Below are 20,685 nucleotides of genomic sequence, written 5' to 3' on the forward strand. Positions count from 1 at the left end.
ATGCCTTTTTAAAAGCACAAATTAGATGCACACACTTAGAAAACACTGAAAAATAAAACTATTAGTAAAATAAACACAATTACCTTGCTGTTTATGGTATGTGAATTCTCTGCTTGTTAAACAGAACCACCGCTTCTTGAAATTCTTTTTACCAATCCGAGTCCTTCCCTGAGCTCTTTTGTACATTTCTCTGTAAAGATTCAATCAAATGAAATGCAATCATTACTCTTCTGAAGAGCTTTCAAAACCATTTATTGAGACAACACATTACTGTTCAGCAACATAAAGATCTACTTCATTATGCATTTAAAAAAAAAAAATATCTTCTGGTTGTTCAAAACAGATCCTCAAGATCACCTCCCAACATGGTGATCGTGTAGAGGGTTCCAAAAACTCCCAGAAAGGAGTCTGAAGAATACACAATTGAGACTTGTGTTTGTAGCAGTAAATCTGGAGGGGATATTTACTCATTCAGATCCAGAATTCCAAATTTTCCAAAAGGGAGTAAGGTGTATCCAACTACAAGATCCTCTCCTTCCTGCCACTTTCTTCATATGATTGTACTTGGCCTTACCTGGATCAGAAACTGAATATAAATTAAATGACACTGAACATGACTCAATAGCAAGGGTAGACACAAGCTGCATTCAGTGCACTTTAAGTGCTAACTAATTTTTTGGGTTTGAGCAACAGCCATCAATTTATAACACCATAACTGAGTGTTGATTCACTTGAATTTCCTCCTTCATTTCTATCAAGTATCTTAAAAAGAGACACACTTCTTTCTTGTTTGAAATTTGGATGCCTGTTTTACAGAAGAATCTTTACTTCCTATAAATCTACTTCTCAAATAAATTAAAATATTTTTTCCCCATGAATGTTGTTTGAATAATTTATCAGCTATTCTTAATCAACACCAAGAAAACAACAGTTTATTTCTTAGGATGACTTACTTTCACCTCAATAGTAAGTGATACAATGCTGTTATAAAAATTAAGTATTTCAATTACAGAGTAATTTTTTCTCCTACTTTAAATGTAGCTGGCTGGGCTTAAACTGCATGTAGAGTAATTCTAAATTAATACATTCTTCTAAAATACACTTTCACAATCCTCAATAACCCATCACAGAGCACACGCTGGACTGTGACAATAATGCAGTCAGTTTTTAATAGGTTTTAACCTGCTTTTAATTACTTTCCCTCCTGAAAGCATTTAAAAGATGTGTTAGTAAAGTTTACAGCTGTTCTTTTAAACTAATTCTGCAAACTAATAAAGAATTATCTTAAATTACAGATATCAGAATTTCTGCACTCTATCAAACATTTTAATAAGCTTTAATCTGACGTTGGTATTAATGAAGAAACAGTAAAGTCAATTCTGTCACACAGTACAGATCCAAGATGTATTTACCCTTCCTTTAGATGCACTGGCTCGCTCAGACCACTGGGCTCTTTACTTTCAGTAGAGGAAACATCATCTAGGAACTTAAGGAAAAAAATACAGGGAATATATACTATTCAGAAACACATTAAAAACAAAAGCTGTTTTGAAAATATACACGAACAGTTTCTCACTGAACAGAGCAATTACTTTATGCAACAGAGGAAAACAGATTGCAGGGACTGGAACAAGGCAACACGGGATGCCCATAAGCCACACAAGCTTTCTTTAATTAGTTCCTGAACAGCAGATTCAATAAAGTCTGTCTCAAAAAAAGTATACTTTATTTTTTAAACTAAATTAGCTTAGTTTGCTAAGTATAAAACTTTGACTGTGTTGACTTTGCTGTGTTGTTTTTTGGGGGTTTTTAAGTCTGAAATGGACCACAATTTTTCTTTTGCTGTCTAGTAGAAAACTGAACAATAACACAACCTTCTAATAATGAAGACTGATCAAATACACCATGAAAAAACATATAGTTGAAAAGTACCTTTTTAACAGATTCAGTAAATTTTTCTTCTTGAAATGTTTTGAAAAACTCACACATAAATGTCTCCTTGAAACTTGACTGAAAAAAAACGTATATTGACATAAATAAACTTTCACAGAATGTTCATCATGTCTATTAAATAAGAAAGAATTTTAGCAGCCTTACAAGTTTGCTTTTGGTCAAACTTCCCCAACTCCCTAAAGTCTGGATGGCTTTTGATATAAGAGTTAATGTTCTAGAAGTCTGTGCATCCTAAAACAAAGAAACAAAATTCAGAAGTCACATTTTTTTCACAATGTCAGGTAAAACATTTGAAAATTAAAATGTCACAAAAATTACTATATTACACAATGTAAATCTGACACATTTTCATTCCTTTCCTTTGCCCCAAGAGAAAAAATGCATATGAAGTATTATATAGTTTATAAACTACTGCACAGTGCTTAATATTTTACTCACTATCACTAGAATTCAATATTAGTACTTGGAAAAATATTTTTACCTATAAAATATCTCAAACCCCTCAAATCCTGTAATCATTACTACACATCTAACAAACTCCTGAATAATAAACATAATGAACCATTGCTTGACAAATGGTATAAATTTTCATAATACAAAATGAATCTAAAATACTGTCTTTAAGGTTTTTACTTAATTTGTTTGCTACCTCACTGCTTGCATTTTAGTTCAGGATTATAAAAACAGCCCCCAAATGCAGCCCTGCTGTTCCCTTTCAAATGTTTAACTCTCAAGTGCTAAAATCCTTCAATTTTTTTTTACTCAACAAACTGGATAATCAAAGGAATTAATTAGAGTAAGTATGTATTTTTTTCTTTGGAAAGCACAACACACATTAAGTAAATTAAATAAGCTAATAAAGATAACCTCGGAAGCAGATTTCATACACGTTCTGTTATTTCATGAGAAAAATACAGGTTTTTTAATCTCCATATTTCTATCTTTGAAAATTTTTTGTTATGTGTATCTACTTGACAACTGAAAATGGAAAATTTGGCAACCCACTGTAACTAGTGGAGTCCAGAATAAATACACCAACCAATTATTGTCTACAATCTCTGCTTAAGACACAAACAGAAATAAACATAAAAGCGACTTCTGGATATTTAACTTCCTTGGTGGAAAGAACTGATGCAGTTGAGGCCTATAACTTAAAGAACCCTCAGTCATGTTGCTATTTTAACCAAGAAACACATTTCTAAAAAAGGCACAGCATCTTTAGCATTAACAGCTCTGCCACATCATTTCAGAACACCCCAGAAAGACTGAAAAATCTGATGCTTAAAGAACTGCAAATGTCTTATTTCCCTTGAAAACTGAACCTAGAGATATTTAGTCATCTAATTTCCCACTCATACCCACTGAAAGTAACTGAGGCCTTCCCACATCAACAGATCTGACGGCGTGAATAAAACAGAACAAAGCTTGACGAAACTTACGGGATGGTGAGGTCGTAAATGAAAAGTATGAGGTGAGACTACGGCTACAGCAAAGAAACGGAGAAACACAAAGCTGCTCACTGCAGAATACTGTACATGAGGGTCATCTGCAGAGAAAAACCATGAAATGTAACATGCACTAAACTCAACAGGAAATAATGAAGACAGTTAACATAAAAATCCTTGAGAAGATAACATCAGAGGAGACATTTATATTTTAAAATAGAAGAGAAAAATCAATGAAGTGCATGAAATGGGAAAGGTGATCATGGTAAGAAATGTTCTACTTATTATGGAGGGTTTATTTCTCTGAGAAGTTCTGTTCCCATACAACTGGCTCATCAGCTCCACTGCTAGGAATGATGAGATGACTGCAAGCATTTACATCCACAGTGTTCATTAGGTATGGCTGTATGCTGGGAGCAGAGAAAAAACACTGCAGCAGTTGCCTCTAAACACTGGGGCTTACTGGATTTATTACCCTTGGAAAGCTACTCACACATCAACTCAAATACATTAATGCTGCATGACAAATAGTCCACACATATGAACAAGTTTAATTCCAGTTCTGAGTTGCTTCATAAAACCATAGTGTTATATAATTTTGACAATGTAAATGAGGATTTTTCATTTAATATTGTGAGAATATTTACACTTTTATATTGGGAAATACAGTGGGATTGCATTCTTACTCTAATGACCACTTGAATCTGATCTGGAAAGTTTGCTATTCTAAAAAGATTGTCTAAACCAGAGCAATTCCTGGCTTCAGTATCAGTGACAAACATGAATCTGAGAAATGTTCCACATTAGGAGAAGCATATTCTTCACCTTATTAAATAACATTTCAGATTTTAATTGACTGAAGTGTAAGAGTATTTCAGACCTATCACATTATTCCTATATTAAAACTATTCTGTTCTAATATTGGTCATATTTACAAGCTTATTACATACTTTTTTATTATCCCCCTCCTCAAAACTACCCAGAAGTAGTACAGCTATAGCAGTAGTAAAGCTAACTTCAGAGAAGTTATGGATGTGCTAGTCACAGTTAACAGAATGGTAGTTCATGTAAAGATGCAAACAGTGAATTTATTTTGAGGTGCACATCTTGCTTCTTTGGGAGCAATAAACAGAACAGCTCCTACAAATTTGACATATCTTTCAAATAGATCACTTCCTGTATTACTTGTGCTTTTCTTCTATTATCTCATACTTTTGTTGGTGACTTCTCATTTGCTGCTGTCTTGCACTTTCTGACCTGCTACGTTTTTGTATCAGAAAATACAAAATTCCTGCTGATTGACCACAAAGCTTCACTATAACTTACAGAAAAACAAATGCCTGAGTAAGAAGTTCAGGGCCCAGCTTTGGACAGGGCAAGAATTTTAACAATCCCCATATGGTAACTGCAGAAATAAAGTTTCACTCCAAACACCACTTTCAAAAGTTTTTAGAGAACACTTACTTGGAAATCTTTTGGCAGCCAGATGCCTCAAAGAATAAAAAACATCACACATTAGGGTAGGACAACTTATACTTGACTGCACTATCTCACGGAATACTTTGTCCACGTAATAGCGTAGATTGTCCTGCAAGTATGAAAAGAGGCATTTTTTTCAATCTATGAACATACACATTTCTATGTTTGCTTTTTTTCCCTGAACACAATCATAACAATTATTTTTTTTTCCAAACACTGCCTGACTATTCAATTCTGAATTTTAGTACAGTGCATATTTAAGAAGTCTCATAATATTTATATGGCACTACTAGTGTTAAAAGATAATTTAGTTCTATTCATTTACATTAAAGTATATAAGCACTGTCTGGCAATATAGAACTATATATCAATACCTGTTTTGTAATCTGACAACAAGGAAGGAATACTTCCCATGTATACCAAATAAATATTAACTTTGTTGCAGCAACTATTGCCTTTAATGTTATCCTCTAATAACAGGCAAGCAGCAAGTAAAACTTCAATGAAAAATGCTGAAGCAGTTCTAATTAGGTACATCATAATCTAGACACTGAGCACAGAACATCAGGAATCAAAACACCCCAAAAATTGGTAAGAAAGACTAATCTTTAGTTTCTCCACCCCATCCTGTTTTCCACTGGAGTTTTCCATTGCTGTGTTCATAATTATACAAGGATAAGAAAATACAGTTTTTCCTATGTTTACTCTGAAATCAGAGAATTATACTGCTACTGTAAGTTACTCACTTTCCATCACAAAGAGCAGCTTTTAAAATGCTTTTATTTCAGATTTTGAGAAAATTTAAATTAGTAAAAATCAATGAGGAAACTCACCATGTTACTTTCTACATTATCCCCTTCTTTTAATTTGATGGGATCTATCTCACAGGGCTTAGGAGACTCACAGATCTGAAACAAACAAACAAAACTACAGGAGTTCAACTTCTCAGACAGAAAGTACAGAAATGCACCTATTTAAAGCCAGATTCTGTCCTAGGTTTAGGAAAACTCTAAATAGGGCCTAACTATCCATAGCAGCACGTAATGATCATCCTCACTTTTGTTTGTGTCTTTTTAATGGATCAATTACATAAAGTATCACGTGGGTAAATTCTGCAATGTGTTGGAGGCTGGAACAACTGTCATTGACTGTTTATTTTGAAGCATCTGGAACATAAATAACAAAAAGCAGCTTCTCCCCCTAAACTTAACCCATCTATTGCTCAATTTAATTTTCCTCCAGAATTCCCTCACTTGAGTGATTCCTACCATAGACAGAGTTCTAAGCAGAATGCCTATCAAAAACACAGGATACCCCTAAGGGCTCAGTGTCCTGAAAAAAGTTTTGGTAGGATAACCTACCTCATCAATAACAGGTTTCAAAGTAACCTTCAGGTAGTGCTTCCCCACTATTTTCATCATTTCATCTACACATCGAGTTGCCAATGAGTTGCCTCTGAAGATTGTGTTTGCTTCTCTGTAAAGAAAAGAATTGATTTTACTTGAGCAGGGAAAAAATAAGTTCGGCTACAAAATTCAATTAATACTTTATCTTGCTATTACATAATATTTCTAAAAATATTTTTCATGTATTTCAGTCAGAAATTCCAGAATCTAGATACTGAGCTTGCAATGGCAGGAACAGAAAGAGAATAAACAAGAATGTTATTACAGCTATTACCAAAGCCAGAAATGTAAATAAAACCATAAGAAAAGTCCTGACGTTTTAGACAATGGAAGTCACAGTGCAGTTTGGAATGTGAGCAAGTACAATCAGAGAAAACTCCAAAATAATCAATGTTGTACCTCACTAATACACAATTCCTCCTCCAGCAGTCATGGTGAAAAAAAAAAAAATCTTAGAGATACAACACTGCTCCACTACACCAATAAACTCAGACACTTAAACCAAAACATATTTAATCCAGAGTTATGCTTTTTACTCATTATAGCCGTTGAAGAAAATGGTGAGCCAGCTGTGCAAAGTGTATCTTTCTAATCTGAGGGATTTAGTTTAAGCTTTCTTTGTTACAGTTCAGTTACAACGGAATGTGTGTACTAAAATGCAGTTTAGAAAATTATTTTCTGTGAGTCACTTCCTTCTACAGAGTTAAGCTGTCTCATCTTATTTAAATCAAGAGTAAGCCAGCCTTGAAATGAACTGTCCTGTGCTGACAGAATCCCTTCCACACCTGGCCGTGACCTGGCACCTCAGTGGTTACTACTCAGGTCTTCTTCATTTCTCTCCTCACCACAGAACTGCAAATTCACAGCCCATACACCACTACTTGGAAAAACTCCTGTGCTTGCTACTTTCAAGGCACACAGGACATGTTCTTAATTACAAGGCATTTTTGCAGAAAAACAGTAGCCCTCATTGAAGTCACATATTAAAGGAAGCAGGATAAGATTCTTAGCAATATAAAAAATGTTCCATTTAATTAGTTCCATCTAAGTTTGTAAGTTCCAATCCAATGGCCAGTAAAATTTGAAGAGTGGCTAAATTAAGACATTTTAAAATAAAAACTACATGCTCTTAGACAAAATTTTACCGAATTGCACACAACCATTAAGTCTGACTCCCAACTTCAAAGTGATTTTAATGGATGTTTTTATAAAGTAGCATTAAAAGATGGATGTGTTTAGTCAGTTTTACGTAGTGAGAGAAAGAAATCAACACACTTACTTATTCATGTTGTGTCATGAAGCCCTTTGAAGAAAAATTTTAGAAGGCATGAAATCAATAAACATGAAATACATACTGGGTGTCCTTCAGATCCAGTTCTGCCACTGCAGCAACAAATGGAACCAGCTTATGGTGGTGTAGCAACAGTCGTACAAGGGGCAGAACAGCATCGTACTTGTCTCGACAAACTTCACTCAGGATGTAGGCAGCAGATGCAGAAATGGGCTGGGAGAAAGCAGAACATGAAATCATGAGTGAAGTAGTTAAATATTTTTGTGTATTTGACAAAGAACAGATCAGATCTAACATGACTATGGACATAGTTTCTTAACAGAAAGTTTCAACATTTGCTGTATAACATGGCAATTAAAAGCTTCCGTTCTACAGAGTTACTTAATTGAAAATTGATATTATCTACTCTATAATTGACATTTAAGAATGGAATTCAGCAGGTACTCATCCTTCTCATTCTCCCTAAAGGGTTAGAGTACGGCTTTGTCCCAAATCCAAGTAAGAGGCAGGAAGCAATTGCTTTACTATAATGTCATGTATCTTTATAGGACTTTTAAAACTATAATCAGGGGATATTAAAAGTTCCCACACTTCTAAAGTGTCTGTCGCCACTGTGCAGTTGGGAGTTTCAATACAAAAACTAAATTATTTCATTTAAGTAGAAAAGACAGCTGCTGACTGCCACTGCCTACATACTCAGCTATTCCTGAATTCCAGAGAAGCAGTATTTGAATACGGGCCAGCAAAAACTTCAGTCACATCTGCCTCCTCTTTATCTTTCTTCTCCTCTGCCAGTATTTCACAAACATTGACGTGATGAAAAGCTATAAAAGACCTAAGAACATCAAGCCTGGTTACTATAATTTGATTCCTGTCCCAATGTTATGGAAACCATCTACCACAGTTCCCTCTTTGTCACTGTGTCCATGTGGAGAAATCCAGTCACGCTGATTAACGTGTTAGGGAAGGCAGAAACAATTCAGAAGTAGAATTAGAAACCAATTCTGAAGTAGACCATTTTTTTTCATTATCTGCCTCTTCAGTGCCAATAATGGATCAATGTCCCTTGAAAACCTCTAAATCCAGGAAGCCAATAGCAGCCAGTGGAAAAATACAACATTGAAAAGAGCAACTAACAGAAGTATTTTATCTCCTCCAGTCACATAGCACAGGTTATTTCACTGTCTCTGCCAGTTCTTTTAAAATAAGAAGAAAATCCTGGTACTTTGCAGAAGTAAAAGCTCTAGAAGCTTCTCATCTGGGTGTGACAAAAGTAATTACCTCAAAGGAACAAAACCAATTATCTATATACAAGTAATTCATACTGTCTCACACAGGACTACGCAATTCATTTTAAGTTTTCATTTTAAAGAAATTTTCAAAAAAGTACCTGAACATCTGAAGATTTTAGCAGCAAGTTCCTCAGGGAAGTGTAGTATTCAGATGGAAGTACACAGTCTTCTGTGTAACAGATATTTAATCTAAGTGATCCCAAATCATCAGTTTTAGAAGACTTGTTTCCATTTTCTTTGGGTTGAAGTAAGTACCTGTAAGCAACAGGGTAATTCTAAAATATTAGATTCCCATTTAATTCATTTGACTAATTCTACAATATACTTTACAATAAAGTAAAGTATAACAATTATTTTAGTATACATACACTAAGTCTGAAAACTGGCTAAAAAATGCCAGTGCCTCAAACTTGAGACACAAAAGAAAGAAATGAGCAGCACTTAATACATCTTTAGCACATAATGAAACACATTTATTTTCTCCTATCTTTCCAAACAGGAAAATAGGGTATACTTTTTTTAGGCTACCTGGAATAGCAGGAATAGTTTGGAATTACACTGGACATCTCATTTCACATCTAAGTTAAATTTAGGGTGTTGGACACTGCAGATGAAACAGCTAGGGTGAAGAATTTAAATGGTCTAGTGTGAAACCAGTAAAAATACATAATATTAGCAGGCTGCATTCTTGAGAAACAGGATAAAGGAAAAAAGTGGGTGTTTTTCTGCTCTTAATACAAAACACACTAAACAATTCTTCACTGGCTTTTGCTGTAGTTCCACTATGTTCCAACAGGAGGTGCAGCCCTACAAAAATCTTAACAGCTTTTAAGTAGTCACAGTACAGCTTCAACATTCACCCCAACAAACTGAAATCCTGTCTTCAAATATTCTTTTACAATCATGTATATTTTTGCTTCTACAATCCAGAGATCAGACTTCTTTTTTTTCATAATCAGATGCAGTGCCCATGGAGGCATGCTAATATAAAGTAAAACTGATTTATCAGGAGAACCTCTACTTAACAGCATGACTCTTAGGCTTATTTTCCCAATATTTAGTAGTAGTGCTAATGCTTTATGTGCTGTACTTCAGTCACATTTAAAAACATATTATGTAAATTAGTAAGAGTATAAAAAATCAGTTATTTTTAATCACAGAACTGTTTTTGCTAAGAGATCATAATTGGATATGGGGATGTTCAATGTAAGGTATTCCTATAAAGTATATTAGCAGACCCAAACCACTCTATTTACCAATCCTTCAAGTGAACTAGATATGAGTCAGGTCAATCCAAAAAGCTACACAAACACAATACACTGGTAATGAGCCCATGCTGATTAATCTCTCTCTTAGCAGGTTGTTAACAGAGGCATGTCATTATGTTAATATGGTCGTACAGCTGTTGATCAGAGCACTGGCAGAACAAGTCTGTGTCTGCAACACACTGTGTAAAAACCAGAAACTACCAACACAAACATTTATTATGTTTAGGATCACAGCCAAACACTAAGAGTCCGAGTTTAACTTTGACACATCCAAAACACTTGGGGCCTGAGGTGGGTACACATAGCACAGCCAAGACCTGTGTTACATTTAATTCCCATTTATCCAGTTCCTTCCTATGCATTTTCTATGTGTGCACACAAGGGCTTCCTCCATGCTTTTTTCTGGAGTGAAAGGTTCACTAAAAGCAGAATATTCTACACACTTTGAGGCACTCAAATCTCTTATACTCATCATTTCCTGCTGCTGAGCATTAGGGTTAGAGATGGGTTCCTGCTTGCAAGAACGTCAGAAAGGAGGTTGCTGCTATGTTACACACTGAAGTCCTTGTTTCCTGAATTCCCTTCATACCTCACCCTTCCAGCTTCTGTGCCTGCTCCCCCGAAATGACGTTGGGTCGGTTCCAGAAGATACTTCCAGAACCTCCCCAAGGAAGAAAAAAAGCCACACTTAAGGACTAAGTAAACTCTTCATCAGTCATTCTGGAAGTCCAAGTTAGAAATTTAATTATAAGTGATGCAATTCTGAGAAACTCCCGGTTTGCTGGTTAGGCTGAAAAATATGCACATCCCACAAGCAGACTGAAAGATCACTCAGTGTTCCCCCTCTGTACCTGCCCCTCAAACACACCAACTATTCTGTGACCTTAGGCAGATGGGGGGGAGAAGAACCAAATGTACCCTCTGGAAAGGTTAATTTATTGAGCAGGGAAGCTCTAAAAACATGTTTTACCCTGACTACAACAGGAAGACATAGTTTAATGAACAGGTAGAATAAAGCATATCCTTTGCAAGGGAAAATGTGCAAGACAAGCAAAATTCACTTCTGAACTACCATTTCTCACCATGCTTGAAAGGAATCATTTCTTAACACCTTCACAGGAACTTTAATTTCTCCTAGAAAGACGTCTTGTACCAGATTCCCATTATTCCACAGGTCAACCCTGAAAATAAGAACATTGTTTGATTTTTTTTTCCCTCAGAGAGAAATAAGTTAACAATAACTGCCTTACAGCACTAATCCACACGCATGCAGGCAGCAAATGTTAGAAATCTCACTCCATTCTAAATAAATCAAGAAGAATCAAACAAGTGGCTTTTATTAACCCATAAAGAACAGATAAAGAAACAAACAGTGAAAGTTAGACTCGCAGACCTTGCATCAGTCAATAAAAGTGATATTGGCAATATGTATGGGTTCTGAGCAGCCTCCACCCCCAAAACTGTGCACATTTCTTCTGAGGTAATTCAAGTGAACTTTTTAGCCATATATTTACATCTCTGTCTAACTGCTAGAATCTGGCACACTGCAATGCCACACCAACACATGCGCTTGTTTTTCCAAGCAGCAGCTCATATGCTTACAACCTCAAAAGGAACCAGACTCCAGACATGCACCTTGGGTTTGTTCTATTACTTCTTACCTCTCTGACATTTCTGACAGACAGCAGTTGTTAAGAACAAAAAAAAACAAAAACAAAAACAAAAGACAACTAGATTTGTTGGGGCATGACTAATTTTTCTAAATATATTTATTTCTATAAAGAAAGATACATTTCTAATTAATGACGCTAATAGTTAAAAATGCACATATCAAATAGTTCTATAATGGCTATTAAAATTAACTGCTAAATTCTCCTGATACCCATTAGGTAAACATGCTAGCCTTGAAGACTTTCTGTCATTCAGCAGATTTGGTGCATGTATGTGCAGGAACACAATAAAAATGAGTATGGGGCTCTCAACTGTTCTGACTACATCAAATAAACACAGACAGACCTGCTCTGAGGGTAAAGGAGCAGAAAAGGGGACCATACTTTGAGTATTTGCATTTGCAAGGAAAAGATGAAACATGAATGTTCCTCTAAAAAGCTTTGTGAAATTGTAAGGAGGTCAAAGAAGAGGCTGTTCCTTGAAACTACATACTGGGATCAGGTCTGTGAAGGATATGCTAATATCCTTCAGTACAAGTTCTATCACCAGTATTCTGCCCAAACTAATATAAATTGACAGGAGGTCCTCAACCTCATGACTCACAGGCACAGGAAACAAGTTTAGGCTGCTAGATACACTCTACCACTATTTACTTCAAAACAAAACTCACTTTCAGTAAGAAATATAATCTAAAAAAAAAAAAAGACAGATTTTCTATGTCAGAATGATTTTTCTACAAGTCTGATCAGTAATTCTCTGGAGCTACTCTAAGATAAAACATATTTATTGTCTTGATGATAAAATACTATGATTTTTTAATAATTCTATGAAATCACTTTCTAATCCACATAACTTACCTGACTTCTAGTTTCTCAATATCTTCTTCTTCCACCTGAAACTGGGACTTTTTGGTGTAACTGCTGGATCTGGTTACCTGCAAGTAAATTCCTCCTATTAACACACTTTTTACTGCCATATTATAAATGTCAAAAATCAAGGAAGACCCTGCCTCTAACACAGATAAATAATTACTGTTCCTTCTAAAAAGGAGAAAGGTCTATGGACCAAACTGCCTTTTGCCAGAAAGCAGGTGAAAAAACACAAGTAGTATGACATGACACGGGCAAAAATTTCTTTGGTTTTAGCATAAGCCCCAAGAAAGCATTAAAGTTAGTTCTGAAAGGTTTAAAGAAACAACAAATAAGAAGTCCACTCTTCTTGCTCTAGTTATAACACACTGACTGCATTCTCAATTTAATTCCAATAAATCATAAGTCATAAAGTTATCAGAGTGGTTTGGATCACATTTTTATCCTAATACCTTACTTCCTAAGAAATGACACTCAGTATCTTGAGCAGGTAACTGAGTCACCATATGTTAATACTCTATACAAAATACAGTATATTATAATACATTTGAGGCACATGTAACAGTTGTACTCCTTCCAGCTCTCAGTATAGCATGCTTAAATGAAAATACAGTTATTACCACCAAGACAAATCACATGGAAATTTAAACTCATAATTTATTGTAGGATAACTTCTATAAAATTAAATCAACTCCTAAATAATGACAATGTTTACTTTTTTAAAAATAAGATAAAACTTTTTTGGCCATAATCACTACATTACTTTATTAAAGACATAAGTTGTTCGGATTTTTTAACTCAATCTTCTTGAAAATATTTAACTAGAATTCCACAGGATAAATTAAAGCTGTCTCAGAACTACTCATGGCAACAGATGGCAACAGGTAATTCAAGATAACAAATTACCTTCACACATGTGCTTGTGAGGAAGTAATTTTTCACAGAGTAATTGAAGGGCAATGCTATTGTCTGGCAGACAGAAATTTAAGTATGTCATGCTCTTATATTTGAGAGGCCAGTAAAAGCTCTTCACTAGGAGGGCTTTCTGTGTTAGGTACTGTCATGCAGCTTGCTTAAAAATATTTGAGGGATTGCATAAAATAGATAGACAGGCAGAACACCACACAAAGAGTTACCTCAAAATAAAATGTTTCGTTAAACTGCGGATTGCTTGTTTTCTTCTTTACTTTGGTCTTCTTTTGGTCATTCCTGTTCCAATATGGTAAAATTTTTACCATAGACAACTTAAACACACAATTATAAAGACATTCTATTGTCAAGAAGGACCCATTCATTTAAGTTAGAACATTTTTTGTTATTTTTAGAAATAGAGGAAATTCTTAAAATATAATTAATTCACAATATAGTTTGAAGGGTTAAAATTTTAAATACTGTATCTAGTTAATTATGCATCTATCCAGCTCAAAGTTTGTATTTAATTTCACAAACAAGTAAAACTTAAACACATCAATTAAAATATACCAACAATTTCTAGTGCATTTAAAATTTAAATTTCTTTACCACTGCCTGCAGTTTACAAGCTTCTCCTCATCTTGTTCCACTGCAATTTCTGTTTTTCCCACCCTCTTCTGTTGGGGAAATACCCACTACTTCTTTACAGATAAAGGCCTACACCTAAGACTGAAGGTTTTCTTTGAAAGCAATCACTGCCAGTGTTAGATACTGAGCAGTACAGGGTCAAACAAAACAACTGCTCCCCAATTCCTTGTGTGTTGGTTTTGGTGTTTTAATTTTACAAGGTTTATAAAAGAATACAGGGGTTTTTTATTTAGCAAAGGCCTGCGATAGTGTAAAAAGGCTTTTTAAAAGAAACACAAATATAAAATGTGGGGGAAAAACAGATAAGGGAGAAGAATGTATCAACTACCTGTTTTCAGGCATTGGCCATATAAATATTCCAGTCATGGTACATGAGTCACACATGCATGAGATTGGAAAATCTTAACCAGGAATTTCTGTCAGATTTGCACATATATTCCCATACCAACAGGCCAAATATTTTGTGGGACCAACGTTCTCCCACTTCCATCCATATCACAGGACTCAAACAGCAATATATGTCAATTTGCCTTCTTTGGCAATGAGCCCCAGGTTTCCCCTAGGGCTAATGGTCAAATCTCCCCAGTCCTCTCAAGAAAAATCCAACCAACCAAACCAAACCAAAAGACTCTATCAAAAAGAACCCCAAGTCAAACCTAAAAAATGTGATCATGTATTACCAAGGAAGAAAAAAAGCCCCATGCAGGGCTTACTCAGGGACAACCCTTCCAGAGTCTTTAAAACAACCAAATTGCCTGTAAGACATTCTGGTGTTATGCTCACACAATGGCACCTCCTCAGCACTGGAGAGGGGAGAGGGACTTAAGCTTCATGTTGCAAGAAAAGAAGCAACTGAAACTTAGCTTGTTTATAGGGCAGGGACTTGCAGATAGTGAATGTGTGGGATGTGGGATTTTTCTTAAATGAAAAACCCCAACACTTATTCAGGATTACTGATCCAAAACAAGGAGACATTTAAACTCTGGGGCCTTTGAATGTAGCATCCTGCAAGTGTTCCAGAACCTCGACTCTCTTGCTTCCCCCCAGCTGCTAAATATTTGCTGGAAAGAAACTCACACATTAAGAAAAATAAGGAAGAGAGGAAGGTAAGCAATTAACTGTGTCATCCCATACAGGAATTTTACAAAAATTAACAGGAAGTACAGTGCAGAAATCAAGAAATCTAAGAAAGAACTGAGTGATAAGTGGTTCTTGACTAGTGCAGGCCAATCAGACAGACCAAACACCACCCCAGCCTTGAGATTACAGTGGGGAATGTGAAAGAACAGTATGGATGGAAGGTGTGATGTATGCATGAGAGCATTTAAAGATTTCTCTGTTTTAAAGATTTTGCTCAAAACCTATGACCTTCTTTTGCAATTCAAAACCACAGCATTTTAGATGTATTAGTTCTACACTAAAATGTTACCTGGAAGGCCCCACAAGAGAGACTGTTGCATAAGGGTCACAGTTCTGTCCGTTTATAAGAGGCAAACCATGGCACTCCTTTATGCTACAAGGAAAAGGCAAACAACAGATCAGTGAAGCAATATATTTGGCTTAAAAAATAAAACCCAAACAACCCTTTCTTTTAAAACCTTTTTAAGTGCTGCCTTTTTACACACTGATATATACATTGATCCAACATGATGTATGTACCTGAAGCAGATCATAACTACAGCTCTCTGGATGGTAAATCAAAGTAATATTCAAGTGTATAGTCAAACTTAGGGGGTTCTGTGAGACCAAAAGTCTTGGAACTGCTTTGATAAAAGACATTCCAGTATCACACATGTATGACAAAATCCTAAGCAAAATGAACTGCTATATTAAGAGAAATTGCAGACTTCATTAACTCTTAAATTTGATTTCTCAAGGCCCACAAGAAGCTATCTGGTCTCATCCAACGGCAGCAACTACATCTGGAAGGCATTAAAATGGATTCAAATATTTTGTTTTGGACAAACTACATTCTGAGTTATGTTGAGAAATGCACACTGTTCACCACTCTTGATGGCTGGTAACTGATGCTCATAGGGAGAGAAACACCTTTTCCAGACCTTTTCTGAAGACTTGCAACCTTTTTGAATCACCACAGCAGCAACACAGAACTGTGACAGCAAGCTGCCTAACCTTCAGATGCTGCCCACATATGAGCATTAACTAAAAACAGCTGGAACAACAAAAGCAAAGCAGAAGAGGTAAACTCATAGCAGAAACCAGACTTCAAGCAAAACGATGCTCTAATGTAACCATGTACACTGTAGCACTAATTTATTAAGTCTGGAAACATTCAGCAGATTACAAAATTTCATAAACAAAACACAGGAGATCTGAATCTTATATTCCTGCTCTCTTTTAAATAATCTATTTTAAAAAAACATATTTCAAGAATTTAACTAAATTAATGAAAGTAAGTTTCAGTTGTCATAATTTGCCAGTTTGAATAAAATCCAAAACCTAGGTAACTTAAAGAGAAAATAGACTTCTCTAAGTTCATATAAACAATTAAGTACGTGTTCCAATGCTATAATGTGGGATCTACTTGTGCAGATCAAGTTAAAGTCACATAGCAACAACAGTAGCTGCACACACTGTTAAGTAAATGATTTCTGTACTGTAAAGTAAATGATCTCTGTACTGTAATGGTGCTGAAAGAGTAACAGGAGCTGCAAACTCAAACTCAAGTGGGGAAACAACAGACACTAACACTCCTGTGCTGACTCAAAACTCCACCCTCTTTGGAGTATGCACGATTATAAAACAGATGGTATTTTCCCCCCAAAAGTCCCTTTGTCTTAGCCAGTTCAGGGAACATTTAGTGCTGAACCACTGCACAATCATTTGTTATTTTTCTTCCAGTTATCAAGCACGTGGCCTTCAGCATTTCAATAATTTTTGAATCACAATGAACCCTACAGTGATTTCAAACCCACCATTTAAAAGGCTTCTTGAAACATCCAATTGTTTCATAAGCGTTAATTGATTCCTCCTCCAACACACATGAGGCACAGAAGAGTGGCGACAAAATTAAACTGTCTAGACTTTTCAGTCATTTGGGGGATCTGATCTGAGGCAGGACTTGATTCCTTCACACTAATGGGCATTCTGTAGCACTGAACAGACTGTTTCGCAGCTCCTCGGGCTTTTCCGTTTGAGGTGAGAGCAGCTGAGTGTGCCTGTAAATGAGCCTCAACTTGAGTCTCACAGGGAATTCATAGCAGATGGATCAGTCAAACTTATCTGAAGAGAACTGAACTGTTTTAACAAGAACAACACTAATTTTCTTCTTACAGTCTGTGTCATGTTCACCAAGCTCCTGGGTTTCTCTAGCAAACAGCTGTAAGTCTGTTGGACTTTTGGTTACAGGTTGTTCTGTTCTCCCCAGGTCTTCTTAGAGCTTGACCACAACGTACCCAAACTGAAGAAAAGCTTGTTTGTGATTTCTCGCAAGTTGAAAAACATTGTACTGACAACAACACAGCCTTGCAGCAGAACCAGAATCTCTGGATTCATCATACGGATCTGTCACTTTGAACTGATTTCATGCTCCAGTCAGTCTCCCTGTGTGGGCAGCTCTGGCATTCCCTTTTCACCTCCTGCACAAGTCCCAGTTCTGTTGCCAGCAAGTGTGGTCTACCCAACCTAGACAGCCTATCCTGGGCCAACATCTCCCCTGACCATCAACTCCTAATATTCACAAATGTTTCTCTTTCACACCTATCAGGTTCAAGAATTTGTTCCTGATCTATCTCACCTCCTCCCCTTCCATCTCTCACTCCAAGCTAGCCCATCATACCCATTCCTTCACTCCAGGTCCTGCCTGGAGTCTGCTGCAGACGCAGTATCTGACAGCACAGCTGAGTCAACTGAGCTGAACTGACCTGGTGTTTCTGTTTACCAACCTTACACAAAGCTGTTTAGGTTTTGAGCCAGCTGTCAGTTTGGCAAACTGAGTTAACCTGATCATGTAGGAGCCCTCACAAGCTCCAAAGGCAGCACAAGGCAAGTAGCCAATGAGGGCAGGAAGCCATTAAATCAACTCAGCACCACCAAACCGGATTGTTACTCCCTCGGGACTGAGTACACGAGATTGAATCATTACAGATACTTTCCACCTGCTAAACAAACAGCCTCCAGTAAACATGCTTAAAAATTCTGAAGATGTTTTAAGTGGCTCAATTAGAGTAGACTTAACAGTAAAGGAAAAGTGCAACCTCACTAAGTTTTCCAGCTAGTTAATTCCACCAGAATACTGCCTTTCCTCACAGAATCAGTGCTTAGAACTGCTGCCTCCCTAAACAGGAAAACAACCGTCAAGAAATCCCATCAAAGGCAACAACAAAATGTCAAACACTTCGACCAATCAAAAAAACAAGTAACAGTAAATATATAATCCCATTGTGACAACCATAATAAAAACATTTTTAACACATGGTAAATATTTCAGCTTTGAAAAATCATTTCATCTACCCAGGCTGGTACAAGCAATTTTCATTCAAAAGGCATAAATGCATAGAGTTTGAAGAAGTAGACAGGAACTCAGAAGCATTCTATTTTATATTTTAAAGTACTGTATCTTTATGTAAAGTCTAGGAAACAGCTAACAGAAGGACTTTTGTTCTTTTCTCAAACTACAGATCAGTTCCAGTACAGTGTAAGATGTGCTTCAATTTCCATTAATTCTTGCCTTACGTCTCAGTAGTTTGTTGTGCAAGAGGAGTTTCATACAGGAAATGAGAGCCTTTCAGATACAACTGGCATACATTCAGCTCATAAGATGAAAATAAGTCCTTAAAAAGACACAGCCCATAGTAAACTTCCTCAATGATTGAGGGACTCTTAACTCCATCATTCAAATCAACTGAAGTTCTCCAAGGGCAAAAACTCACTGACTGCAACCATTAGGATATGTACACTTCAAAAAAAATTGTTAGGTTCCCTAGAACAACTTCATAGGAGCAGATGAAGCATAAACTGTAACAAACTGACAGGTCAATTTAAGATAGCATGGTGTATAACTGATTTAGAAAAGTGAGTGCAAAGAAGTCAAAATCTAGTTGTAATAAACCATTTCTGGGCTATCGAGTATTCACACCGTAAACACATGAAACCTCTCAGAGCTGAAGTGCTGCTAAACACAGAGAAGGCAAGTACTACCATCCAACTGCCTAATTTGGCAAGAAACTGTTTGAGTATCATCTATTTCAGCAGCAGCAAATGTGCAAACAATGGTCAGGCAAACTTGTTTTTACAGACTCCCAGAACAAATACCTGCAAACGTATATTTCTGAAATGTGTTACGATACATGCCATTGTGGTTTTGAAAAGAAGAGCCCACACTGAGTCAGCAGGTAATCTACAGCACTATCTTTTCCCCCTCCTCATTCACACATTAGAAAAGGAAACAATTAGTGTAAGAGACAAAACAAGATTTTAATTCACAGTCTCTGATCTTAATCTGTATGGAACTTAACAGCAAGTTTGCAATTAATACAAAAATTATGTGTAGAATCAGGGTTTAGCCCATCTAAGTGATCTCTAAGACAGTCCTTCAACCAAAGGAAGATTAACTATGCTTGCATGTCAAAAAAAGTGACTGGAATTAAGTTTTCAAATCAATCCTCATCATAAAACCAGAAGACCAGCAAAAAAGGCTTCTACCTCTTTAAACTGTGTTTACAGATTCAAAACAACAGGAATCCATCCCCTAGTCAGCTTGGGTTCTGCCACAAACAAAAAGGTGACAGGACTCCAGGTAATGCTCAGAATCACAGCCCTTGTATTACTTGCTATTGTGTGTGCACTGAACACGATCTTTAATCTCCCATTATGAAAGTTGTAGCTATAATTTTTCACCTGAACTTCTGGACTCTCAGGGAACACACGGTGGAAATCCATTAGCAACTTACCTATGCACAGAAGCCAGCACAAGTATCTAGAATTCTCATATCCTACAAAGAAATTAACTGGTGAAGGTTCAAAAGTTTCCCATTCTCACTACATTGAGACACTATTAATTTGGATATGAAGTAAGACACCTACAATTTTTTTTCTTTCTTTAGCCAATACTTTTTCCGTTTAGGACAGATAAAGAAAAGTCAGGGACAGAAATATACATATGTGCCCACTCCTTGTCTTTCTTTTACTCTATCCCAGCTCTGCTACTTCCTATCTTTCAGCTTTGTTATAGGAGTTACTAATCCAGTGTCCTCTCAGGGCCTGGTAACTAGTGAAACATAGCAATAAGTGCATCACTTACTAATTATTATGGGAAATTTACAAAATAAACAGATTTTTAAAGAGTTTAAATTTTTTATTTAATAATCCCACATGTATTTTCTGTAAGTTCCTCATGCTTTAAGATCGAATGGTCTCAAAAATGCCCTCAAATCCATTTCTATAATACTATATTCAGTGAGAGATTTATTTCTCATATTCTCACATGTAC

At 36.1% G+C, this 20,685-nt stretch overlaps 1 protein-coding gene across 5 annotated transcripts in view; it reads right to left on the bottom strand.

Annotated features, from left to right (window-relative positions):
• RASA2 (RAS p21 protein activator 2) overlaps positions 1-20,685 on the bottom strand; it is a 46,788-nt gene that overhangs the window by 6,232 nt on the left and 19,871 nt on the right. For 2 of the 5 annotated variants that reach the window (XM_051781935.1, XM_051781936.1), the window contains exons 6-19: positions 15,664-15,747; positions 13,811-13,883; positions 12,663-12,739; positions 11,217-11,315; positions 8,965-9,121; positions 7,639-7,787; positions 6,239-6,353; positions 5,711-5,785; positions 4,863-4,986; positions 3,393-3,499; positions 2,098-2,184; positions 1,933-2,010; positions 1,413-1,486; positions 84-190 (exon numbers count right to left, since the gene is read on the bottom strand). In XM_051781935.1, coding sequence (XP_051637895.1) covers positions 84-190; positions 1,413-1,486; positions 1,933-2,010; positions 2,098-2,184; positions 3,393-3,499; positions 4,863-4,986; positions 5,711-5,785; positions 6,239-6,353; positions 7,639-7,787; positions 8,965-9,121; positions 11,217-11,315; positions 12,663-12,739; positions 13,811-13,883; positions 15,664-15,747 — 1,406 coding nt within the window. Of the gene's footprint in view, positions 1-83; positions 191-1,412; positions 1,487-1,932; positions 2,011-2,097; positions 2,185-3,392; positions 3,500-4,862; positions 4,987-5,710; positions 5,786-6,238; positions 6,354-7,638; positions 7,788-8,964; positions 9,122-11,216; positions 11,316-11,795; positions 11,809-12,662; positions 12,740-13,810; positions 13,884-15,663; positions 15,748-20,685 lie in introns of those variants that run through there. The other 3 variants (XM_051781938.1, XM_051781939.1, XM_051781937.1) reach the window with 2 other exon arrangements.

Source organism: Manacus candei, unplaced genomic scaffold, assembly GCF_025592945.1.
Source record: "Manacus candei isolate 608988 ecotype Guabito, Panama unplaced genomic scaffold, ASM2559294v1 h1tg000015l, whole genome shotgun sequence".
Taxonomy (NCBI): Eukaryota; Metazoa; Chordata; class Aves; order Passeriformes; family Pipridae; genus Manacus; species Manacus candei.